The sequence below is a fragment of the Mirounga leonina genome, unplaced genomic scaffold (genome assembly GCF_011800145.1).
Source record: "Mirounga leonina isolate KUSES-001 unplaced genomic scaffold, KU_Mleo_1.0 Mir_92, whole genome shotgun sequence".
In the NCBI taxonomy this organism is placed as follows: Eukaryota; Metazoa; Chordata; class Mammalia; order Carnivora; family Phocidae; genus Mirounga; species Mirounga leonina.
The window spans coordinates 22237086-22264165 of record NW_023270852.1 but is presented as its reverse complement, the minus strand read 5'-3'; the positions used below and the strand labels follow the sequence as shown (position 1 = coordinate 22264165).

At 38.7% G+C, this 27080-nt stretch overlaps 1 protein-coding gene across 1 annotated transcript; it reads right to left on the bottom strand.

Annotated features, from left to right (window-relative positions):
• Window positions 1–10615: 10615 nt before the first annotated feature.
• Window positions 10616–11091, bottom strand: LOC118004320 (cytochrome c oxidase subunit NDUFA4-like). The gene has a single exon (XM_034995636.1). The coding sequence runs from the start codon at window positions 11015–11017 to the stop codon at window positions 10769–10771; it is 249 nt and encodes an 82-aa protein (XP_034851527.1). The 5' UTR covers window positions 11018–11091; the 3' UTR covers window positions 10616–10768.
• Window positions 11092–27080: the final 15989 nt, after the last annotated feature.

Here is a 27080-nt window from a genome sequence, read left to right as displayed (position 1 = left end):
GCAGGTGCCAGATACATGAGAGGTTGCAGGAACCTAAAGACAAATAGAATATAGATCTATTGTATTAAACTCTAGGGTCTGTGTTCGATAGGAGTTATCTCCTCCCACTTGTCCATCCACTACTACCACGTGCTTTCAAGATCACAAGCTTATATTTATTCCATTCTTCTTGCCTAGGGACTTTTATTTCCATGGACCTGTCTATTCTTTTCAACCTTTGAAGCTCATTTAAAATGTCAGTTGTTTTAGGAAAACTTTTTTGATTATCCAAACAAAGGTCATCTGCTTAACTTTCCATACCTACCTGCATATTCCATAATTTAGTACTTGTGTAAGTTGACCTTGTTTTACTGTTACTTGTGTGTCTTCATTTCCATCATTAGATCGAAAAATTATTGAGTGCCATGTGTGAATTTTTCTCCTGCTATTTAAACCTGTGTTGGGGCTTACTATGTGTTAATCATACCAACAAGAGTACTCTCAGTCTGTCCTTGTTCCACATAATGTGTGGCTTCAAAGAAGTGTAGTGCTTAGCACAGTGCCTTGCTTGAGTGTGCAAGTGTTTATGGAATTGAAATAAGTCAGATGACACATTTCAAAAGTGATAAACAGTTTTTAAGTTAACATTTTTACTTAGGGTTTCCTAGGGATAACTTCAAATAATAAAGAACTATTCCTTAATGATAATGTAGCTAATTTGGTGGTAATATCCAAAATGAATGAAATAAGCAATTAAAACCTTCACAACTTTTTCATGACATCAATTTCCATCCTCCATTTAGCTGTGACTCTTCCAGATCAGTGGCTATTACCTAAACCATACCTAGCACAGTGCTTTTAGTAGGTGTTAAATAAATATCTTAAATAAATAAACTATCAAACTGTGAAAAAATAAGGAGAATAAAAGTGTTGAAAAGACCAGAGAAGTCTAAGGAATGCACTGCTGTTATACAAACTCCATTTTTTTGTGTATGAGGCAAAACATATGAAGCCATCTAACATAAAGAAAGATCTACATCAGCAGGATTTTCTTCTAACAATTACATCTTAAAGGTACCAAGATCCAGGAGGGAAGGCTCATGAAGGAGCTTTATGTTCATTGAAGATTCATTCCATGTCAGAGTTTGATGGACTATGGACTGTATGTGCCATATTTTATAGCCCAAGACTATGTTTTTGACTGGGCAATTTCCTTGGGAAATTTTGATGAGTCTTTTAAATTGTAGCTGAAGCAGTCATGCGAAGGAAAAACAAAAGGGGTCAGTGCCATTTTTTGGCCATTTATCTTTTTTCTCAAAATAGATCATATATTTCTAAAGATGGTATGGATATTAACAAGAAAATTTGAGATGAAGTCACAGCTTTATACCCAATTAGTTTCCTGATTTGGAGTATTCCTGATAGTTAATACCTTTGAGTTCTGCACTAGTACTTTATATAATATTTAATCTCCATGAAAATTTTAGGAGGTACTATTATTATCCTAATTTTGTAGATGAGAAAACTGAATCTTAGAGAAGTTAAAGAACTCTCCTAGGAAACAGTTAAAAGCAGTGAACTCAAGACTAACCCAGTCACTTTCTGAAGTCCATGCTCTGACCCTGAGATGTCAAGAGAGGGCCCAACTTCGAATCACTGATCTGTAAGGGCGCTTCTATCTACTTGCTATGTGTCTCTGAGTTATTTATTTATTTATTTATTTATTTATTTATTTATTATTCTTATGTTAATCCCCATACATTACATCATTAGTTTTAGATGAAGTGTTCCATGATTCATTGTTTGTGCATAACACCCATTGCTCCATGCAGAATGTGCCCTCCTCAATACCCACCACCAGGCTAACCCATCCTCCCACCCCCCTCCCCCCTAGAACCCTGTTTGTTTGTCAGAGTCCATTGTCTCTCATGGTTCGTCTACCCCTCTGATTTCAGCCGCTTCATTCTTCCCCTCCCGCTACCTTCTTCTTTTTTTTTTTCTTAACATATATTGCATTATTTGTTTCAGAGGTACAGATCTGAGATTCAACAGTCTTGCACAATTCACAGCGCTTACCAGAGCACATATGCTCCCCAGTGTCTATCACCCAGTCACCCCATCCCTCCCACCCCACCCCCCGTTCCAGCAACCCTCAGTTTGTTTCCTGAGATTAAGAATTCTTCATATCAGTGAGATCATATGATACATGTCTTTCTCTTTTTGACTTATTTCACTCAACATAATACCCTCCAGTTCCATCCACGTCGTTGCAAATGGCAAGATCTCATTCCTTTTGATGGCTGCATAATATTCCATTGTATATATATACACCACATCTTCTTTATCCATTCGTCTGTCGATGGACATCTTGGTTCTTTCCACAGTTTGGCTATTGTGGACATTGCTGCTTTAAACATCGGGGTGCACGTACCCCTTCGATCCCTACTTTTGTATCTTTGGGGTACATACCCAGTAGTGCAATTGCTGGATCATAAGGTAGCTCTATTTTCAACTTTTTGAGGAACCTCCATACAGTTTTCCAGAGTGGCTGCACCAGCTTGCATTCCCACCAACAGTGTAGGAGGGTTCCCCTTTCTCCGCATCCCCGCCAACATCTGTCGTTTCCTGACTTGTTAATTTTAGCCATTCTGACTGGTGTGAGGTGGTATCTCATTGAGGTTTTGATTTGGATTTCCCTGATGCCGAGCAATGTTGAGCACTTTTTCATGTGTCTGTTGGCCATTTGGATGTCTTCTTTGGAAAAATGTCTGTTCATGTCTTCTGCCCATTTCTTGATTGGATTCTTTGTTCTTTGGGTGCTGAGTTTGATGAGTTCTTTATAGATTTTGGATACTAGCCCTTTCTCTGATATGTCATTTGCAAATATCTTCTCCCATTCTGTCAGTTGTCTTTTGGTTTTGTTGACTGTTTCTTTTGCTGTGTAAAAGCTTTTTATCTTGATGAGGTCCCAATAGTTCATTTTTGCCCCTGCTTCCCTTGCCTTTGGTGATGTTTCTAGGAAAAAGTTGCTGTGGATGAGATCGAAGAGGTTGCTGCCTGTGTTCTCCTTTAGGATGTTGATGGACTCTTGTCTCACATTGAGGTCTTTCAACCATTTGGAGTCTCTTTTTGTGTGTGGTGTAAGGAAATGGTCCAGTTTCATTCTTCTGCATGTGGCTGTCCAATTTTCCCAACACCATTTGTTGAAGAGACTGTCTTTGTTCCATTGGACATTCTTTCCTGCTTTGTCGAAGATTAGTGGACCATAGAGTTGAGGGTCCATTTCTGGGCTCTCTATTCTGTTCCATTGATCTATGTGCCTGTTTTTGTGCCAGTACCATACTGTCTTGATGATGACAGTTTTGTAATAGAGCTGGAAGTCTGGAATTGTGATGCCGCCAGCTTTGCTTTTCTTTTTCAATATTCCTCTGGCTATGCGGGGTCTTTTCTGGTTCCATACAAATTTTAGGGTTATTTGTTCCATTTCTTTGAAAAAAGTGGATGGTATTTTGATGAGGATTGCATTAAATGTGTAGATTGCTCTAGGTAGCATTGACATCTTCACAATATTTGTTCTTCCAATCCATGAGCATGGAATGTTTTTCCATTTCTTTGTGTCTTCCTCAATTACTTTCATGAGTATTTTATAGTTTTCTGAGTACAGATTCTTTGCCTCTTTGGTTAGATTTATTCCTAGGTATCTTATGGTTTTGGGTGCAATTGTAAATGGGATCGACTCCTGAATTTCTCTTTCTTCTGTCTTGTTGTTGGTGTATGGGAATGTCACTGATTTCTGTGCATTGTTTTTATATCCTGCTACTTTACTGAATTCCTGTGAGTTCTAGCAGTTTTGGGGTGGAGTCTTTTGGGTTTTCCACATAAAGTATCATATCATCTGCAAAGAGTGAGAGTTTGACTTCTTCTCTGCCGATTTGGATGCCTTTGATTTCTTTTTGTTGTCTGATTGCTGTGGCTAGGACTTCTAATACTATGTTGAATAGCAGTGGTGATAGTGGACATCCCTGCCATGTTCCTGACCTTAGGGGGAAAGCTCTCAGTTTTTCCCCATTGAGAATGATATTCGGTGTAGGTTTTTCATAGATGGCTTTTATGATACTGAGGTATGTACTCTCTATGTCTATGTTCTGAAAAGTTTTGATGAAGAAAGGATGCTGTACTTTGTGAAATGCTTTTTCTGCATCTATTGAGAGGATTATATGATTCTCGTTCTTTCTTTTGTTAATATATTGTATCACATCGATTGATTTGCGGATGTTGAACCAACCTTGCAGCCCAGGCATAAATCCCACTTGGTCGTGGTGAATAATCCTTTTAATGTACTGTTGGATCCTATTGGCTAATATTTTGGTGAGAATTTTTGCATCCATGTTCATCAGGGATATTGGTCTGTAATTCTCCTTTTTGACAGGGTCTTTGTCTGGTTTTGGGATCAAAGTAATGCTGGCCTCATAGAATGAGTTTGGAAGTTTTCCTTCCATTTCTATTTTTTGGAACACTTTCAGAAGAAAAGGTATTAATTCTTTAAATGTTTGGTAGAATTCCCCTGGGAAGCCATCTGGCCCTGGGCTTTTATGTTTTGGGAGACTTTTGATGACTGCTTCAATTTCCTTAGTGGTTATATGTCTGTTCAGTTTTTCTCTTTCTTCCTGGTTCAGTTTTGGTAGTTGATACATCTCTAGGAATGCCTCCATTTCTTCCAGGTTATCTAATTTGCTGGCATAGAGTTGCTCATCATATGTTCTTATAATTGATTGTATTTCTTTGGTGTTGGTTGTGATTTCTCCTCTTTCATTCACGATTTTGTTGATTTGGGTCTGTTCTCTTTTCTTTTTGATAAATCTGGCCAGGGGTTTATCAATCTTGTTAATTCTTTCAAAGAACCAGCTCCTAGTTTCGTTGATCTATTCTACCATTCTTTTGGTTTCTATTTCATTGATTTCTGCTCTGATCTTTATTATTTCTCTTCTCCTGCTGGGTTTAGGCTTTAGTTGCTGTTCCTTCTCCAGCTCCTTTAGGTGTAGGGTTAGGTTGTGTACTTGAGACCTTTCTTGTTTCTTCAGAAAGGCTTGTATTGCTATATACTTTCCTCTTAGGACTGCCTTTGCTGCATCCCAAAAATTTTGAACAGTTGTGTTTTCCTTTTCATTGGTTTCCATGAATTTTTTAATTCTTCTTTAATTTCCTGGTTGACCCATTCATTCTTCAGTAGGATGCTCTTTAGCCTCCATGTATTTGAGTTCTTTCTGACTTTCCTCTTGTGATGGAGTCCTAGTTTCAAAGCATTGTGGTCTGAAAATAGGCAGGGAATGATCCCAATCTTTTGGTACCGGTTGAGACCTGATTTATGACCTAGGATGTGATCTATTCTGGAGAATGTTCCATGGGCACTAGAGAAGAATGTGTATTTCGTTGCTTTGGGGTGGAATGTTCTGAATATGTCTGCGAAGTCCATTTGCTTCAGTGTGTCATTTAAAGTCTTTATTTCCTTGTTGATCTTTTGTTTAGATGATCTGTCCATTTCAGTGAGGGGGATGTTAAAGTCCCCCCACTATTATTGTATTGTTGTCGATGTGTTTCTTTGCTTTTGTTATGAATTGCCTTATATAATTGGCTGCTCCCATGTTAGGGGCATAGATATTTACAATTGTTAGATCTTCTTGTTGGATAGACCCTTTAAGTAGGATATAGTGTCCTTCCTCATCTCTTATTACAGTCTTTGGGTTAAAATCTAATTTGGCTGATATAAGGATTGCCACCCCAGCTTTCTTTTGGTGTCCATTAGCACGGTAAATGGTTTTCCACCCCCTCACTTTCAATCTGGGAGTGTCTTTGGGTCTAAAATGAGTCTCTTGCAGACAGCATATTGATGGGTCTTGTTTTTTAATCCAGTCTTTTAGCCTGTGTCTTTTGATTGGGGCATTTAGCCCATTTACATTCAGGGTAACTATTGAAAGATACGAATTTAGTGCCATTGTATTGCCTGTAAGGTGACTGTTACCGTACATTGTCTGTGTTCCTTTCTGGTCTATGTTGCTTTTAGGGTCTCTCTTTGCTTAGAGGACCCCTTTTAAGATTTCCTGTAGGGCTGGTTTTGTGTTTGCAAATTCCTTTAGTTTTTGTTTGTCCTGGAAGCTTTTTATCTCTCCTTCAATTTTCAATGACAGCCTAGCTGGATAGAGTATTCTTGGCTGCATATTTTTCTCATTTAGTGCTCTGAATATATCCTGCCAGTCCTTTCTGGCCTGCCAAGTCTCTGTGGATAGGTCTGTTGCCAATCTAATGTTTCTACCCTTGTAGGTTACATATCTCTTCTCCCAAGCTGCTTTAAGGATTTTCTCTTTGTCTATGAGACTCGTAAGTTTTACTACTAGATGTCGGGGGGTTGACCTATTTTTATTGATTTTGAGCGGGGTTCTCTGTGCTTCCTGGATTTTCATGCCTGTTTCTTTCCCCAAATTAGGGAAGTTCTCTGCTATAATTTGCTCCATTATACCTTCTGCCCCTCTCTCTCTTTCTTCTTCTTCTGGGATCCCAATTATTCTAATGTTGTTTCATCTTATGGTATCGCTTATCTCTCGAATTCTGCCCTCGTGATCCAGTAGTTGTTTATCTCTCTTTTTTTCAGCTTCTTTATTTTCCATCATTTCATCTTCTATATTACTGATTCTCTCTTCTGCCTCATTTATTCTAGCAGTTAGCGCCCCCATTTTTTATTGCACCTCATTAATAGCCTTTTTGATTTCTACTTGGTTGGATTTTAGCTCTTTTACTTCTCCAGAAAGGGTTTCTCTAATAACTTCTATATTTTTTTCAAGCCCAGCTAGTATTTTTAAAGTGATGATTCTGAACTCTAGATCTGACATCGTACTAATGTCCGTATTGAGTAGGTCCCTGGCAGTCGGTACTACCTCTTGTTCTTTTTGTTGAGGTGATTTTTTCCATCTTGTCATTTTGTGCAGAGGAGAATAGATTAATGAGAGAACAAAATGCTAGCAGAGTAACAACATCCCCAGAAAATATACTCTAAACAAATCAGAAAAGACCTGAAGTAGTGGGATAACAAGGGCAAAGAGAGAAAAAAGAGAAGGAAAAAAAAGAAAAAGATAAAGATAAAGATAAAAACAAAAACAAAAGAAAACAACAACAACAACAACAAAACCAGAATGTGATCAAATATGATCAGGCTGGTATATAGATCAGTGCCACACACTAGATTTGGGGTGTATTTTGGTCTTTTAGAAGAAAGTGCCTCCCAAAATTTTAAAGAAAGAAAAACTTATATATGTACAAAAAGAAGGGTTGATATGATGAAGGGATGGAATATGACTGTAAGGATGGAATTATAAAATTTTTATAAAGGGAATTGATAAGAAGTTGTTTGAAAAAAGAAAGAGGATTTAAAAAAAGAAAAAAGCAAAAAAAAGGGAGAGGATGTGATCAGGCAGGGGAATAGAAAACACCATATAGTAGAGATTTAGGGTATATTTTAATCTGTTAGAAGAAACTGTCTCAAAATTTTAAAGAGAGAACAACTTATATATATAAGCCAAAAATACGGGTAACTACTATGAAGGGATAGAATATGACTCTAAAAATGAAAAATAAAAATATTTTTTTAAAAAAAGGGATTGATAAGATGTTGGTTGAAAAAGGGAAAAAGAAAAATTCAAAAAGAAAAAAAAAAGAAAAAAGACAGTTAAAAAAATTAACTTTGAAAGACTAAAGAATCATGGTAAAAAAGCCATGAATTCTAGGTGCAGTATTCCCTTAGCGCTGGAGTTCTGCCATTCTCATTGATTGGTAAACTTGGTCTTGGCTGGCTGTTCTCGCTGATCTTCTGGGGAGGGGCCTGTTGCCGTGGTTTCCAAATGTCTCTGCCGGAGGCGGAATTGCCCCGCCCTTGCCCCGTCCCGGCTAAGTAATCTGCTCGGGTTTGCTCTCTGGGGCTTTTGTTCCCTGTGAGCTTTCCGTACAGCTTTGGAGGCGGAGAGTGAAAATGGTGGCCTCCCAGTCTCCGCCCCGTAGGAGCCGAGAACTCGGGGCCCCACTCCTCAGTGAGCCCCCAGAGAAAAGCTGTCAGTCACTCCCATCTCCCCGTCTCCGGCTGCACTCCGTGCTCACCCGGCCTGTGACTGCGCGTTTCTATCTCTGGCACCTGACCCCGGGTGGAGTCTCCAAACCCAGCAGATCCTTGTGATGCACTCCCGTGCGGCTCCTCCTGGGGGAGGAAGGTGAGTCTCCCCGGATCTGCTGCTTGTTGGGTCCCTGCTGGAGGAGCAGGGGCCTGACTGTGCCGCGGATCACGGTTTAGGGCAACCCCGAGCTGAGAGCCCGCGCCTGGGCTCCGCCTCTGCAGCCAGCTTCCCTGCTCCATTACCTGGGAGCTCTGCCACACTCAGGCACCCCCGGTCTTTCTGTGACCCCGAGGGTCCTGAGACCACAGTGTCCCGGAGGGTTCCACCCACCGCTTAGCCACCAGAGTGACGTCCCTCGGCGGAGCAGACTTCTAAAAGTTTCAATTTTGTGCTCTGCGGCTCTATCAACTGCCAGAAGCGGCAGACGGAGGCCCCTTCCCCCGCCGTCTATCCTCCCAAATATTGCCTCGGAATCATTTCTCCGCATGTCCTACCTTCCAGAAAGTGGTCACTTTTCTGATGAGAGAGTTGTTGCTCTTCTTTTCTTCGATCTCCTGTTGAGTTTGTAGGTGTTCAGAATGGTTTGATCCCTATCCAGCTGAATTCCTGAGAGGAGAGGAAATCCAGGTCTCCTACTCCTCCACCATCTTGCTCCGTTCCCCCCCCCTGAGTTATTTTTAAATCTTGCCTTTATGCCCAAATGAGTTGATGCATACAGTAGGTGTTATGGAATCTCTGTAGTACAGGACCTCAGTCCCCATGATATTAGGAAGGAATCCCAATGAGAACATAGTTTTCCATGGTTGCACTTTATTTGCTTCAAGAAAATAGGTGGGAGACAAATTTTGTGAAGTCAGTGGTGGTATCTTTTCAGATAAAGGAAGTGATAAGGAACCTAAGAGAAGTCTTAGGAAATGCTTGAAAAAAGAAGGGAAAAAGAATCTGTCCAAGGTCAAAAAAGAAATGAAAAAGTATTTTAGTGTGAGGTGAGAGAGGTGGATACTCTGTATATCAGAGAAGGATGGTTTGGAGAGGATGTGGTATCCATAAACCCTCAAGTTGTCTGTCGTTGCATCTTGGATTCAGCCAAGGTGATGACTTTTTCCTCCTGGGCTCCATGGAAGAGATGATGCCTCGGTGATTGAATGAAGATCAGGAAGTAATGGGGTAGAGGGTTAATAGGAGAAACAGAGGAAACAATATGAAGAATATCATGGATAATGAAACAGTGTGGGAGGGTGAAAAGGAATACTTATTAGAGATATTTAGAGAGTGACAAAGAGAAAACGTATGTTTAATGTTTGCCTGTGCATGGTGTCTTTTAGATAGTGTGGCTGGGATGACGGTAGCACTCTTAACTGAGATGGAGAATCTAGGGGGAGGAGCACGTTCCTAGGGAAAAATGGAGATTTTAGTGTTCAGCCTGTTGAGCTTGAGGCATGTCTGGAATATCCAGGAGTGATGATGAGCAGGTAGTATGGTAAATGCATCAGGATCTTGGAAGGAGGCTTGAGCTGGTGATATGGATCAGGCACTAGGGTATGGTATTTGTGGTAATTAAAACCACCCCAAACTAATGAGCTTGCCCAGGGAACATGAGTAGAGTGGGAATAGTGATTAGGTTTCTCTCACTGAAGTAGATTATACTGAGCCTCAGAGACTATAGTCTTGCTGTTCTGGCATGCAGCTATAAACTGTGCCAACTGTAGTATAAGGTTTTTATTGCATATGGAGGAAGACATGTAAAGGAAATAGAAAAAAGACATAACTGGTGTGTGTTCAGAGGAGAGTGACTAGGACAGTGAGAAAACACTAAACGAAGCCATATGAGAAATAAAATGTTGGCTCTTGAACCAGAAGAAAAATCTCCAGGGATATAATGACCACCTTTAAGTATTTAAGGACTGTCATGAGGAAAAGGGACTTTACCTTTTAATGTTTTCCCTGACTGAATTAAAGAAAGCATTTTCTGATTATTTGCGCTCTCTGAGATTGGGATGAGCTCCTTTTGGGAGGGAATGGGTTCCCTGTTCCTGGTTGTTTGAAAATAAGCTACAGAGATGCTGCAGAGGGGATTAAAATTTCAGTAAGGGGCTTAAGAACAGAGAGTATCCTGTCTAATAAAATTTTGTGATCCTTTTTCAGGGGATGGCTTTTGCTTAATAAATTTCATACTCAGAAAAAGTATATAATGGCCTCTTTCACTTTGGGATTGAAATTAAAAAAAAAATTTTGCTTGAATTTGATTCAATTTAAGACTCATATTTCTGAGTAAGGTTGCTCTTCTCTGGCTAAATATTGGCTACCTTTTCTTTTTACCTTCTGAGGTCCTTGACCATAACAATTCTTTCAACAATATTAAAAAGTATATTATTGAGAATTGACAATCTTCTTTGCTAGTAGTTGGGAAGATACAGTGGTAAAAATGACACAGTAGCCTACAGGTTAGTAGAGAACAATTTTTTTTTTTTTCCCAAGTTTCAGATATTTATTACTCAGCGTAAACCCCAACACAATACACCAACATGATTTCATGCATTTAGAGGGGAAATATTTCCTGGATAAGTGGAAAATTGTGCGGATGGCTTCTGGAAGACCTTCATTCTAAGCAGCTTTATAGTGAAACATTTCATTTAGAAGTCTGGACCTTCTTTCTTCAGTTTGCTGTAATCTACATTCACTGAGTAGAACTTGTATTGATCATTGGGACCTGGTTTGTTCCAGGGTTCTGGGTTATTCTTCCTATCCCAACTGACATCTGGATTGAACAATGCCAGGCGCAAGACATACAGCCCTGCTCCAGTACCTCCTGCCCCAATAAATACGAAGAGGGGGATCAAGCTCGGATGCTTCTTGGCCTGACCAATGATCTGGCATAACATGGTTGCTGCAGAGGCCTCCTGTCCAGGAGAAGAAAAAACCAAACGTGGAAGGCCCGGCACTAAGTAAGCCCTACACTGAGGATGAATGGACGTCCCAGTAGAGAACAATTCTAATAGTTCTGTGAAATCCCTATCTCAGAATAAGATAATTTTACAGGTATATTGAGTCAGGCTGTAGTGAGTCAGGGAGCTGTTTTCTTCATTTCATCACCTGTCTCTTCTGCTTCCCACCATCTTCCCACATCCTCCCATTGAGTTGATCCATCTTTTCCAGAGTTGGAGGGGATTGGGAAGGGGGCAGAGGTGGATGCAGAAGGTTTTACTTGATTTGTGTAATTATGGAATTGTACTGATGACAATAGTGTTCTGGGTCTATTCGGGAGATAGAAACTACGCAGTAGGTTCAACAGGGGAAGTTTAACATAAAGAACTATTAAGTATAATAGAGGTGTAACTCTAAGATATATATGGTACCCCAGGGCTGAGGGAGAGTGTCCAAGGAAGGACAAACTAGGAAGGGGTTCAACCTACTGGATAGTAGAGAAGTTTCTTGGCTAGTCTAGAGCTGGGGGGGTGGGGGGAGTTGCTAGTAAACAATAGGCAACCTTCCTTGTGGACTGCAAGCAGGATGGCAGGAGATCAGCAGCTGGGAGTGTGGGTTTGTAGTGGGAGTCCCAGTGCAGGTATAGGCAGGAGGCCTTGAGACCATGTAGGCTGAGTGAGGTTCTGGTTTCCAGGTACAGAAGGCGGCAAAAAGGTTGTTACCTGATGAGGCTGCAAGGCTGCAGAGTGACTGCATTCTGCACTCATGGCTGGGGCAGTGCTCTACTAGATGACCTCACAGCCACAACGTCGACCCCTGACTCTTGGTAGAATTGCAAGGATATCCCCTTCCTCTTGCAGTGTCCCTCCAGCACCCTGGAGTGAGAAAGTTTAACCTTGTTCTCACTTTAAAGGAGAAATGCTTAAAGGGATTTTGTTGTTTATCATAAGACATTGAGGGGTTGCATTTGGGGTAAGAGGCAGTGAATTGACAACTGACACAGTGACTGTGAGATGTGGAAGATACGAAATACTGGTTTTCATTTTTTTCATCATATGCTTTGTGTGTTCTTTGGAGAGTCCCACCTGCTCTTTCCTCTTTATGCTGGTTCTGTGTGAATCCCTGTTGGTCCTCTGCCTTTCAGCATTTTACCACTCTGCTATGTCACTTTTCTCCTCTAGCGTCAGTGGGCATACCAAGCCTCCTCTCATCTAATACCTTTGACCTCTTTTCAGGGGAAATGTAAATCCTCTTAGTGCAGCCCTCTTGTAGCCAACACCTCTCATGTTTGGACTTTCCAGGCCTTCGTCAGGTATCAATCCCCAGGTCCTTCAAATTCCAGAATACCTGCTAAGCCCTGTGTCATGAAGTCCCCCTCATTTTCAAGAAGTCTCTTCCTTTGTATCCTTGAACCGCTCCCACCCTCAACAGCATACTGACAACTCTCTCAGAACATTTATTTACTTGCTACCATTCTCTTTGATCTTACTGTGATGCAGCTTGGATGTGTATGTGAATACCAGCAGAACTGATTTCATAAAATCGTAGCATGTTCTGCATATGGGGTCGGCCATCTCGCTAAGAGGTGTGTGTAGGCACTTCACATTCTTGAAATTTTCCCTACCTTGAGATCCTAAGCAACAATGGGATGAAGGAAAATCCACATTCAACAACTTGATAAAAGGATATCATTTCCATATGCTCTCATTGTCACTCTTTTCACCTTCATGTGTTTATAGTTGAAAGTCTCAATTTTTATTTTCTTCTCACAAGTCTCCTGATGGGGCCTATTGCCTTATCAACTCTAATACCTGCACATTTCCCTCACATTTTTAGGGGTGGTTTTACTTTGTCTTTTTTTTAAGTTAGTTTTTTTTTTTCCCCTTAAACTTTTCCTTTGAAGAAGTCAATCACCACCCACTTGATTCTCCCAGGGGGTGATAACCACAGATACAACAAATAGCATGATCAATGACAGTGCAGGGTACTGTCTGCCAACCACTCCAGGCAAATTTCCCCCAGCTACCCTTTGGGAAAATGCTTAAAGTACAGATAACCTTCAAGGACATGTGATGTGATGAACACTGGGTGTTATATGCAACTGATGAATCATTGAACACTACATCTGAAACTAATATTGTACTTTATGTTGGCTAATTGAGTTAAGAAAAAAGTCTCTGGAAAATTCCCTTACCTTTCTCTTATGTACCTTGTATGTGGGTGAGGGGCAAATACCAGGAGTCTCAGTGTGTCCTATCTCCTCACTTTGGAGTATGGGATCTTTGGCATTCTTGAATATTTTTCTACTTTCCAAGTGCCTGGAACAATTCTCAGTTGTTTTCATAGTGATAAAATAATGACTAGTGATTTGGAAATTTTTAATAACAAAATTTTTATGTCATATTCACAAATTACTGGATGACCATATTGCTAAGTAGGCTGTAGTACATTTGAATATCAAAGAAGGACTCTCTGGTCATTACAGAGACAGTTATCTACACTTTACATTCAGCACATGGCTGGTCAGTTGATGGTGCTGGAGCTGTCATGCCATCTGTAGCTTGACTCAAAGACCTATTTGGAAGCTTATGTTGCAGATCCTGTACCGCCCACACAGTCGGGGTCTTGCTGTGTTGGCCAAATTTGTGCCATAGATTTTCTTACATCTTCTACACCAGGGATGAAGAAATGTTGATCATTGCATGAAGTAAAAACAAAAGATTTTATTGAGCGTATGATGAAAACTTCCTGTATTAGCTCCCCATTTAATGCACTATTCACCTAGAGCAACAGATTTTATTTTCTCTGAAAAATATGTGGTATTTCTCAGACACTATTTGATAGAAAGACAGGGTAAAATTTTTTATATTCTTCTTTCTTGGGAACTCTGAGTAGCTAACAAATAGTATGAAGAGCCAGAAATAGGATGAAAATACAGGAACAACTAAAACAGTGTACAATGTAGATGCAGGATGACTATAAATGGAAAGTACGTAACAAAAATATCTCTTCTTCATAATAAGCACATGGGAAAGCCTCTGGAATTTAAGAAGGGAGGGCATTACCTTGATTAATTGATCATTGCTTACAGTCTGGCCTGCAGTCTCCTTAATTCCACTCGTGTGTTCTTGTATACTTACATAGATGTGTTGCCTCTTACTCAACAAATTTGGAATTTCCTCCCATTTTCTCCTGTTGTTCTCTTTGTCTTTCAATACCCAGCTCTGACAGCCCCTCTCCTGTAAGGCCACCCCTGTGCCCCAGGTAGAAGTTGATGATACAGCCTTTCCTTCTACTCTGACAAAACTCTTTATACTTTTTGTCTTAGAACTCATTATGTTGACCAGTTATCTATTTGTCTATTATCTTTCTATCCTCTATCTTTCATCTGTCATCTATTTTTCATCTCTTTCTTATTAAAATGTGCACCCACATAAGGTAGGAGCTATCTTTGATTTATCTTCTTGCCCTAGTACCTAGTAGGTACTTAAATAACTGGATAATGAAAGGATTTCTAAGCAATGAAATGGAGTTCTGAGTTATGAACATTGTGAATATTTAGAAAGGAAGTTATAGCTTATTATTGTATTTCTTTAGCCTTTGAGGTTTCATTAACCAAACAGTTGGTTCTGGCTGCTGTCAAGCTCTTTGAAGCAGAGACAGGAGATTTCAAAACAGTGCTATGTACACAGAGCGCAGATGCTCCTCAGTGTTTTTTTAGCCTAAGTCCCTTCTTTTCAAGGCCACGGACTTTTGCCAAGTTAGGAGGAAGCCAATAAAACAGGAGGCAAGGCATGTGTCCACTCTGTAGCAGCTTCCCTGATTCATGTGATCAAGCCAAAACAAATATCTTGAGTATCTACTGTTTACCAGGCACTGGGCAAAATGTCTATCTAAATGAATTATATGATGGGACTTCGCCATGAATGGGGAAGTAGTGATGGGGGCAGCATGGAGAGAACTAAGGCAGTGAAGTTTGTTTATATCAAATGAATGGGGGTGGGGGTGGCATATATTGATTTGAGTATCTCTGTGAGCAGAAGCTGAAATGAAGAAAGTATTCATTCTTTGCCATTGCCTTAATTCAGATCCTCTTCCTGTCTGCAAAGACTTTTCTTTCTGTCTCCACTCCTACTTCCCTTATACCATTTTGCACACAGCTGCAAGGATTGTATTTCTTATCACACCACTGCCCTGATGAAAACCTTCCAGGACTTTTTATCAACTTCCTTGAAATGATTTACAAAGCTCTCTATTATATGGTCCCCTCTTGCCTCTTCAGCTTCATCTCTTCTGCTCTCTGCCTTGTATATTAAATGATAATTTTTATGTCTATTTCCATTTGTTCACAATTGCCCTGAATACAGAGATGGTATCTTATTCATCTTTTTCTCCTTAGTTACAAGGATAATGTCTGCATATAGTAGACATCAGTAAATGTGAGTACCTGGGTTTATTAAGATCAGGGACCGTGCTTATACATGTCTATTTCTAGCTCTTACCACACTTCCTAGTATCTTATCAGTGTTCAAACAATTTTATTTAAGTGACCTGAACTGAAATGGGACCTGCCACTGTAATAAGTAGTTGTTTAATAATTATTTTTTCTGAATGTGATACATGTCCTCTTCAGTGTGCGATATGTTCACAGTGCTAGCTGAGGTATCATCCTTAGGCCAGATCTTCTTTGCCCCCTCTCCTGTTCTGTTTTCTAGATTCACTTTGTTTGATATCTAACTATTCCAACCTTGTGTTTGTGAGTTCAATTCAGTTCAATTAAATTTGATACCCAAATATTTATTAAACACATAATATTAGGTAAAGCCATATAAATTCTCTAGTATTTGGCCATTCTTGACTTAAAAAAATAGTAACTTCATATTGTGGTAAAGACAGTTTGGCCTTTCTTAAACTTCTTTTTTGTGTTCTGATAATCTGATAAAGGTAGAATGTCAGTGATATTGCTAAACTACATTGCTGTGTTAGGAATGTTTGAATGCTGCAATTAAAATTGAAGTATTTTAGATTCCACATATAAGTGAGATCATGCAGCATTTGTCTTTCTTATGTGTTTAGCTTATTTATTTAGCAGAATCCCCTCCAGGTGCATCCACACTATATTGTTGCAAATGACAGGATTTCCTTCTTTTTAAAGGATGAATTATATTCCACTGTATGTATATACCACATTTTCTTTATCCATTTGGCTATTGATACACATTTAGATTGTTTCCATAACTTGGTCATTGTGGATAATACTTCAATGAACATGGGAGTACAGACATTTCGTTGGGATCTAGATTTCAATTCTTTTGGATACATACCCAGAAGTGGGATTGCTGGATCAAATGGTAATTTAATTTTTAATTTTTTGAGGAAACCCCATATTGATTTCTATAGTGGTTGCACCCATTTACATCCCCACCAACCATGTAAAAGGGTTCCCTTTTCTTCACTTCTTCAGCAACATTTGTCCCTTTTTTTTTTTTAATAGCCGTCCTAATAGGTGTGAAGTGATCTCACCTTGTCATTTTGATTTGCATTTTCTTTCTTTTTTTTTTTTTTTAAAGATTTTATTTATTTATTTGACAGAGAGAGACACAGTGAGACAGGGAACACAAGCAGGGGGAATGGGAGAGGGAGAAGCAGGCTTCCCGTGGAGCAGGGAGCCGGATGTGGGGCTCAGTCCCAGGACCCTGGGATCATGACCTGAGTCGAAGGCAGACGCTTAACGACTGAGCCACCCAGGCACCCCTGATTTGCATTTTCTTAATGATTAGTGATATTGAACACCTTTTCTTTTTATTTTTTATTTTTTTATTATTTTCAGTTAGCCAACATAGAGTACATCATTAGTTTTTGATGTAGTGTAAACTGAATGAACACTTCTTCATATACTGATTGGTCATTTGTTTATCTTCTTTGGAGAAATGTCTATTCAGGTCTTTAGCTTATTTTTTTTCCTTTTTTTTTAAAAAAAAAAAATCAAGATAATACCTGTTCCTGGTTTTCCTTCTGCTTCAAAAACATTTTTTTTTTCTCTTCTGTATCACAGGATCTTCTGTCTTCACCCTTATTTACTGGGTGAGGATTTCTGCAATGATTCTTTTCTTTTTTTAAAATTTTTTTAAATTAACATATAATGTATTATTCGTTTCAGGGGTACAGGTCTGTGATTCATCAGTCTTACACAGTTCACAAAGCTCACAATAGCACTTACCCTCCCCAATGTCTATCACCCAGCCACCCCATCCCTCCCACCCCCACCACTCCAGCAACCCTCAGTTTGTTTCCTGAGATTAAGAATTCCTCATATCAGTGAGATCATATGATACTTGTCTTTCTCTGACTGACTTATTTCGCTTAGCATAATACACTCTGGTTCCATCCACGTTGTTGCAAATGGCAGGATTTCTTTTCTTTTTTTTGATGGCTTCTTTTGCTTATTTTTAAAATCAGGTTTTTTTTTTGTTGTTGTTGTTGTTGTTGTTACAGAGTTGTAGAAGTTCCTTATATATTTTGGGTATTGACCCCTTATTAGATACATGGTCTACAGATATTTTCTCCCATTCTGTAGGTTGTGTTTTCATTTTGTTAATTGCTTCCTTTGCTGTGCAGAAGCCTTTTAATTTGATTTAGTCTCACTAGTCTATTTGTGCTTTTGTTGCTTTTGCTTTTGGTATTATATCCAAAAAATCATTGTCTAGGTCCAATCTTTAGAAATGTTCTCCCCTGTTTCTTCAAAGAATTTTATTATTTCAGGTTTTACATGTAAGTCTTTAATCCAGTTTGAGTTCATTTTCGTGTATGGTGTAACAGTCCACTTTCATTCTTTTGCATGTGGAAACAACATCATTTCTTGAAGAGACTATCTTTTCCCTCATAATGTATTCTTGGTGTCCTTGTCAAAGGTCAGTTGACTATATATGTGTGGGTTTATTTCTGGGCTCTCTGTTCTATTCCATTTGTTTTATATGTCTGTTTTTATGCCACTATTATACTCCTTTGCTTACTGTAACTTTGTAATATGTTTTGAAATCAGGGAATGTGGTATCTTCAGCATTGTTCTTCTTGCTCAAAATACTTTGGCTGTGTGCGGTCTTTTGTGGTTCCAAATGAATTTTGGGATTATTTTTTCTATTTCTGTAACAAATGCCATTGGAATTTTAATAGGGATTGCATCCAAAATAGTCAGACACATAGCAACAGAGAGTAGAATGGAGATTGCCAGCAGCTGAGGGGAGGACGGAGTGGGGTGGTATTGGTCAAGGGTCCAAAGTTTCAGTTATGTAAAATACATAAGTCCTGAAATTTGTACAAATAGGGACTATAATTAACAGTATTGTATATTTAAAAATTCATTAAGAGGGTAGATCTTATGTTACATGTTTTTCCTACAAAGGAAAAGAAAACAAAAGGGGCAGGAGGAAGCTTTAGAGGTGACAGATAATTTTATGATGTTGATTGTGATGATGGCTTCCTGGTTATATAACTTAGATCCATTCACATCAAATTATATATGTTAAATATTTACAGCTTTTTATATGGCAGTCATACCTCAATAAAATTGTTTTTTAAAAAATGTAAGAAACTACGTAAGAATTATAAATGCCTCATGCAAATGCCATACCTTAGACTTCCTTAGTATAGTAACTTGTAACTGTCTTGTCCCCTGAGGGAAACCTGGAAGTTACAGTTACGGATTTGTTATAAGACTCTTGTTTGAAATGAGACATCTAAGCTACTTTGCTTTCCATGGTGCCTGTGGTAGAATTTAGCTCCCAAACTGGATCCCAGTAGTGCTTTATTTTTGCTATTTATGCCCTGTGTAATTTCTTCCACTTGAATTTTGGCTGGACTTAGTGACTCACCTCTAACAGATAGAATATAGCAAAATTAATGGAATGCCGATTCCAGGATTAGGTTACAAAAAGACCCTGGTTTGTTTTTGTTCACCCTCTCTTGCTTTTGTGCTCTGATGGAAGCCTGGATGCTGTGTTATAAGCTGTTGTATAGAGAGGACCACATAGCCAGGAGCTGAGGGAAGTGTCACGCCGGTAGCCAGAAAGGAATTGGTGCCCCCAGTCCAGAAACCTGTGAGAAACTGAACTCTGCTGACAAACAAACCAATGACTTTATAAGTGAATCCTCCCCAGGTTAAGTCTTGAGATGACTGCATTGCAGCTTTGATCACAGCCTTGGGAGAAATCCTGAGCAAGAAAACCTAGCTAAATTGCACCCAGATTCTTGAGCTACAGAAAATGTGGAATTAAAGGGGTGGGGGGAAGATTTGTTGTTTTAAGCCAGCAAATTTTAAACGGATAAGTGATAAACCTGTCTGATGTGAATTTAATCTCCTTGTATCTGAGCAGTCATCTGAGAAATAGATACCTCCCTGAGAGCTGTGTACTGGAGCATTACAGCTATGTGCTGGACCATTACAGGGATTCCTATTGACTAGAGGAATGCTTGATGTTGTCCTACTGATGAGTGCTGGTTTCCATTCGGTGTCTTACTGATGACAAAATATAGCCTATAATAGTCTCATGAATCAGAATTTTAGTTGTACTATGAAGATCCCTATTGATAGTTACAGACATACAATTAAACCTAATATATTCCAGATACTGGCAATAGAATTATAGAGACAATCTAGGAGATCTCAAAGAAAACAGACACGGAAGCAAGTAAAATATATTTGATGTTTTAGTTTATTAAACACCTATGCTGTCTTACCCTTGGTCCTTAGGACTTTAGGAGATGTCTGGCACATATATAATCCCTAATTATCACTAGTTCCTACAAGGTTGATATTGTAACTAGTTGACAGATTGAAAAAGTGAACCTAAGAGAAATTAGTTGATTGGGTCAGTATCACAAATCTAAAAAGCAGCAGATCTGGGATTGAATCCCACATCTTCCTGAAAGAAAAGTTGGTCAAGCAGATGAGATAATTTGTTGGTTCTCTGTTTAATTTATTGAGGAACTGCCAAACATTTTCCACAATGGCTTCACTACTTATAAGGGTTTTAATTTCTTTACATCCTTGCTGTAAAATGTCTTTGAAATAATTTATAGTTGATAATTGAAAAATTATCAAAATTTTCTGAAGTTCATGTGAGTGTTTCTGCTGGTTTATTTTTAATTCATTTTGTGGGATGATTCTCCTCATGGTGCCTTGTTTTCTTCTGGGTTCATATTTGACTCTGAAATGCTTAGTGTCCATAGAAAATTATTTGTGAGTCTTTTTCGAGGCTTAGGATGAGCTGCTTTTATCTCCAGAGTCTTTGAGTTGGCTAAGGCCAGTCACCAAAGGGCCTTTCTTATCAAGGACCACTTTTACTTTGCTTGTTTTCAGAACTACAAAGATGGTAAGAATTTTAGCCATAAATAGGCTTGAGATTTATCTATAGCCCTAAAGTTCTTATGGCATTAGTTCCACACAGCATCTCCTTCTCCCTGCTCAGTGGGAGGCCTGCTTCTCCCTCTCCCACTGCCCCCTGCTTGTGTTCCCTCTCTTGCTGTGTCTCTGTCAAATAAATAAATAAATCTTAAAAAAAAGGAAAAAAAACTGCCAGAAAAAATGAAACTTCACATATAAGGGAACAACAATCTGAATGACATATGATTTCTTATAAGAAAAATTAAATGACAGAGGACAGTAAGATGACATCATTGCAAGGCTGAAAAAAAATTATTAACTTAAAATTCTATATTCAAGGAAATTTTTTTTGAAAAATGAAAGTGAGATATAGACATTTTCAAATATACAGAAGTTGGAAGAATTTGTCAATGGGATATCTGAACTATAATACATTCTATAGGCTACTGGGCTTGCTGCGGCTTTTGTGGTAATCCCTCCTTCCTTGCTACCCACTACCCCCTGCCACCTACTCTGCTGCCTCAATCATGGGCATTCCACTGCCTCTGGGGGTATGTCCTTCCTTATCACCTTTTTGACCTTTCAGTACTACAATACCCTACAATACTACCTCTGCTGCTGCTACTTTTTTTTTTCTTGTTCTTTTTCTACTTCTTCTTCCTTTTTTTTTGGAGTAGCTTAGTTTTACTTTCTAGGTTCTTAATTTCACCTTAACTTTTTCTTTAAACATTGAATGCACTGTTAAATTTCATACTGTTAAATTTCTTATCTGAGGTCTTTGATCATCTAAAGAAATTTATTATTTGTTGTTTCTCCTGAATCATTTGGTGGTTTGTTTCCTTTTGTGTTTGTTAATATTTTCGTGGTTCAATTTAATCTGAGTGCACCCAAGGGTGATGATGTTTTCCTTCAGAGGATTGCATTTGTTTCTATTGGAAACTGGTGGGCATTGCTGATTTAGTACTGCATTAGTCCTCGTTGAGTGTCTAGGCTTAAGGTGGAGGAGTCCCAAGTTCATCCTGTACATCATGGGGGCTCAAGATAGCACAGCACTAATGTGGGCATTTATCCTGAGGTAACCTAGCTTCCATATTCTCCTACAGCCCACTATTCTCAAATCTTGCTTTAGCTCTTTGTTGCTGCTGTTTTTCCTTCTTTCTTTCCTTTTCCCCCCTTACTTCATGATATGTTTGTAATTTATTATGAAGTCTGTTTTAATACACCCAGGAATTAGTTTATTGTTACAGAAGGGTCCTTCTAAACTGTCATGCTGCAGAGCCTGACAGATCAGAGTTTAATCTTTAGGCTGGAAATGTCACTCTGTCTCATTTAGTCTCAGTTGGTTTTCCCTGTGTGAAATGGAGACACAGATAAGGCCACTTCAAGATGATGCTGAGGACTGTTGAGGTATTTGTTTGTGAACTCACTTTGCAACCATTGGTTACACAGCAGTTAGCACATAGAATATGTTCAGTTATTCCTTGTCAAATGAGCCAGTAAATGAACATAAAGGCTTTACTACCTGTGGACCTAGAGAGAAAAATTGGAGCATGCTTAGCAGTTTCCCTTACTCAAGCTGGAGAAAGTCTTAGCAATGTTGTCCTCCTCCCTGTGAAGACATGCTGGGAGCAAACTAGAAATAAAAGGAAAATGTGAAGAAAATGTTACTTGTTCTATGGGATTCTACTGGGAATGCTTGAGAAGGGGAGATGGAAGAGTATGTGAGAAACATGTTGACAGGATAAAACACAACAAGATGGCTAGTGAACTTGAGAGCAGCTGTGAAAGGAATGAGCACAATAACAATCAGAAATTGCCAGAAGGAGAAAATACTGAAATAGTTATGCTGTTTTTCATCTCAGACCCTTCTTGTCTAATAAGCAGCTGTATGTGGTATGCATACTCTTCTTACGTTACTCTTTCCTCATTAATAAACCACCAACTGTTTTATTCTTAGCTAATGTTTATATAATTTAGTTTTCATTAACTTTTTAATTTTCAACACCAACACTAGTGGGCTCTCACACACACAATATTTTAATTAATACTTTAAAAAACAAGGTGAAATGGCATTTTAATCCTTTTTCCAGTTAATAAAATTGAAGTTACTTTCTCATAATTTTTTCCTTTGATTTGCAAGACAAGATTCAGAGTCTTCCTAGTAGGATTATTTCCTTAGATTATCTCCCCTTGGCCCCACGGCTCAGATTTCTTAGCAATAGTCATGGCATAAGACAGATTCTGTTTTTTTGTATGCCTGAATTCTATGACAAATTTTTATGTCTTGTATGTTTCTAAAGGGATTGGGCAGGTCTTTAGCATTTGGAGTTTAATTATTGGTATGGTTGCTTTTATAGTCCTTTATAGTCTTTTCTCCCTGGTTGACAGATGTTTTCATGAATCTGCTTTTTACTTTACTTTCTTTATTCCTTTTGGCAATAATAAATCAATGCTAATACAGGATACTTTCATCTTCATGAGGAAAAATAAGAGAACTACAAAGCTGTGTTAATATACAGAAAGCATGCCATGAGACCCAGAGGTTTCAAAGTTTTGAGTTTGGTGGAAGTAATGTGAGAGAGGAAAAAATGATCTTTTACGTGATTTAGTGTCCACAGGATGAAAATAAGCACATTGTTTGCAAGTAGCTCACATATTAATGAATATACTTTTGTTGCTGTTTATCATCATGGAAGGAATGATGAACAACTCACTCAAAAGCATCTCTCCAGAAAATACAGCTTGTGTTGGTGAGGCTACTTATTACTATATCTTTTGGGGGCTTTATAACACAACATAAAAATAAAGAACAATTCAATGAAAGCAGTTCCATAAGGGGAAATATGGTACAGTCCAGGTGTGTAGTTTTCACATCTAATTTTTATATGTATTTAAATAAAATTTAAAAAGCCATTTAAAGTGTATGTTTTGATGAGTTTTTTTTTTTTTAAAGATTTTATTTATTTATTTGAGACAGAGAGAATGAGAGAGAGAGCACATGAGAGGAGGGAGGGTCAGAGGGAGAAGCAGGCTCCCTGCCAAGCAGGGAGCCCTATGCGGGACTCGATCCTGGGACTCCAGGATCATGACCTGAGCCGAAGGCAGTCGCCCAGCCAACTGAGCCACCCAGGCACCCTGTTTTGATGAGTTTTGACAAATTGATACACCCACACATCCATATATTCACCACAAACATTTTTGTCACCTCTAAAATTTTTGTGTCCCATTCTAGTGAACCCCCCCACATTTTCTAAGGTACCACTGATATGCTTTCTTTACTAAAATTTTAGATTTTTCTTTGCCAGAGTTTCATCTAAATATAATCATAAATATGTACTCTTTTATGTCTAGCTTCCTTTGGTCAGCATAGTGCTCTTGTGACTCATCTTTATTGCTGAGTGTGTATCTACTTCATTTGGTTTTGTTGACCAGTATTCCATTGTATAACCATGCCACATTTTAAAGCCAAACAGAAGTTTCTTTACCTAGAATATCTTTGACCTGATTCTTTAGGCTGAACAGTTTTTCTAGAGTTTAAATATATTAATTCCCCAAAGAAAATGTTTTTATTATGCAATGTATTTATATGCTAATGTAGCAAGATATTAAAATACATTTTTTCTGTAATTAATAGCTAAAAGCTCAAGAAAATAGGTGGCAAATACTACCACATTCCAGACTGAGGTGCAAAACTACCCAAATGAATTTAGAAAGCAAACCATCAAGAACTGTTTTCTCAGCTTTTTGTTTACCTCCCACCTCAGTTATTTAAGACATTGGAGAGACCAAAAGAGCGGCCAGGATTCAAGCTGAACTTTCTAGAGTGTTGTTAGTGTGCTATGAGTTCTATAGACTCATGAGCAATGGTGTCAGTAGCTCTTCCTTTATGCCAAATGAAATGGGCTTCAAGGACACCACTTGGAGAACTTGATCCTGTGCCCCTAGAGTCTGTTAAGATGCAGAGTCTGTGAGGTCTCCAAGTGAAAGAGTGTGGCTGGAGCTGCATGTTTGACAGTAGAGCAAAGGTTGGTGGCTGCATTGTAGAAGTACCTGTGCTGTGCTCCTACCAACAATGAGTCAAAGTATGTTTTGTGAGCAGCAAAGGTGTGTGTGCGTGTGTGTGTGTTGGAGAGGGGAGATATGGAACCTCAGGCCATGTTAAAGGGATATTGTCCAATGACCACCTTGGAGGGATGGTGGAACACCAACAAAAAAATAAAAGAGATTATTTGTGGAAATTTCCATGTATACCCAGAGGTTGAAAGGGGGTGTATTTTCCATGTTAGGGAACTGTAGGAAAAGACTGCTGCATTTGATTCAAGGGGCTTCTCCAAAGAACCTATGAAAGCATCTTATGAGAGAATGAATTCTCTACAGACATGAACATATGGTAGGCCAGTAAGCTAAGATCTTTCTGCCTTTAAAACTTTTCTACCTCCCCTGTGTTCAACCCTGGAAATACTGAAGCAAACTGGTAAATAGGGAAAGAAGAGTAAAAGCACAGAAGAAGTGGAAAATAAAATCAAACACACACCTTTAAAGCAGGTCTAAGCTGGGAGAGGGCAGGAATTTCAACTCTAAGTCTAGATATTTATTTTATTCTTATACCTTATTGGACATATAGCTAACTAAGTGATGAATACTTTGTGATTTACAAATGGCATCTGAGGAGCAGTTACAAGATAGGCCTACAGAGGATGCATGACTGGGCAGTAGAGAAGAAAAGGATAACGCCTTTTTTTTTTTTTTTTTTTTTCAGATTGTATTCCATAAACCCAGCTTGTTCAGAATTCGTATAGTTTGTTTATGCTTGCATGATTGCAATTTATTTTCAAAAATAAATTTAACTGGACAAAATGACTAACAGTAACCACAATTAGTGTGTCATCAGTGTGAAATCTTTGCTACCATCTATTATGAAACACACCACCATATCCATGCAATAGATAACCACCATGCCATTAGCAGGCCTGGTAGATATAACCTTTTCACATACCATACAGTGTGGAAAAGAATGCTTTAATTTTAAAAATGCTTTAATTTATAAAATGGTTGATTGCAAAAATAAGATCTCTGTTAGAAGAATTTGCGGCTTGAATTATTCTGGTGGGTAGCCTCCTAGATAAGTAATCTTCTGTTGTATCTAGAATCATTTTGGGGCAGCAAGCCTTTTAGGTAATTCCCCAGAAGTATCAGCTCAGATAATAATACATATTGGCTGGCAGAGAGTGTTTAAAATGGCAACAAGCATTTCTAGGTAGGCAGCTGGGATTCTTGGTCTGAGTGGGTGGAAGACTTTTGTTTTGGGGTGATTGATTTGATTTGGAAAAGAACTCCAGGTGAAGTTGGCTTCATCTCATGGAAAGAATAAAGTGGCAAGAGGTAAGTGAGCTATCAGGTTATTAATCAAGTGGAGGAATTGGAGGTCCTAATCATAGAGTCAGAAGACAACTGGATCCAGGTTGACATCCAGATAATTGCTGTCCACTTTATCAGCTCTAGATGCTGGGAGTAAAATAGCAGAAGTAATGCAGAAACCACCTATTATATGTGAGGAATTAAGATTTCATCTCTACCATGTTACCAATATTGTTTTAGTTAAAGTCATTAATAACCTTCATATGGAAAAAGCCAGTAGTATTGTTACTAGTCTTATTTTCCCACTTTGATACATTTGATACTTTCCTCCTTGAAACATTTTATTCACTATCCTTCACAGATACATCTTTCTGGGCCCTCCTATCTCAATGGTCATTCCTCAGTCTCCTTTACTGTATTCGAATGTCTTACACTAGAATTTTGTATATTGGAATGGCAGAGGTCTCCATCTGCATACTTATTTTATTCTCTACCCAAATACACTCTTAAAGAGATTTCAACCATCCCATGTTTTAATGTCATGTATTTGTTGACAAACATCCCAGTATATAATACTATCTTTGACTTTTCTCTGAATTCCACTGTCCTATCCAACAGCTTACTAGGTGTGCCACCTGGATGATTTTTACCTTCAAACCTCCCATTCCCTTGGTCTCCCTTTTTTAATAAGTGATAACTGGAATTTTAATGTTCAAGATAGAAAAAAATGTAAGGGCATTCTGGAAACTTCTCTTCTTCTGACATTCTACATCTGTTATTGGCTGAATTGTGGCCCTGCAAAATTCATATATTGAAGCCCTAACCCACAATACCTCAGAATATGACTGTATTTGGAGATAGGGCCTTATTTAGAGAGGTAATTAAGGTAAAATGAGGTCATGGGAGGTCATAATTCAATATGACTGTTGTCCTTATAAGAAGAGGAGATTAGTACACAGATACACACAGAAGAAGGACTGTGTGAAGGTACAGGGAAAAGAAGATGGCTGTTTGCAAGCCAAGGAGAGAAGCCTTAGAAGAAACCAGTCCTGCCAACACCTTGATCTTGGATTTCTAGCCTCCAGATCTGTGAGACAATGGATTTATGTTGTTTAACCACCCAGACTGTGGTGTTTTGTTAAGGCAGCCCTAACTCACCTCCTGTGTTCCTCTTATGGTTCAAGTCACCACAAGTTTTATTTGGTTCCTCTAATATCTTCCTTTTTTTTTTTTTTTTTTGGTGAAAAAATTTATATTTAGATTTAGCCAGCTGGGCTCAG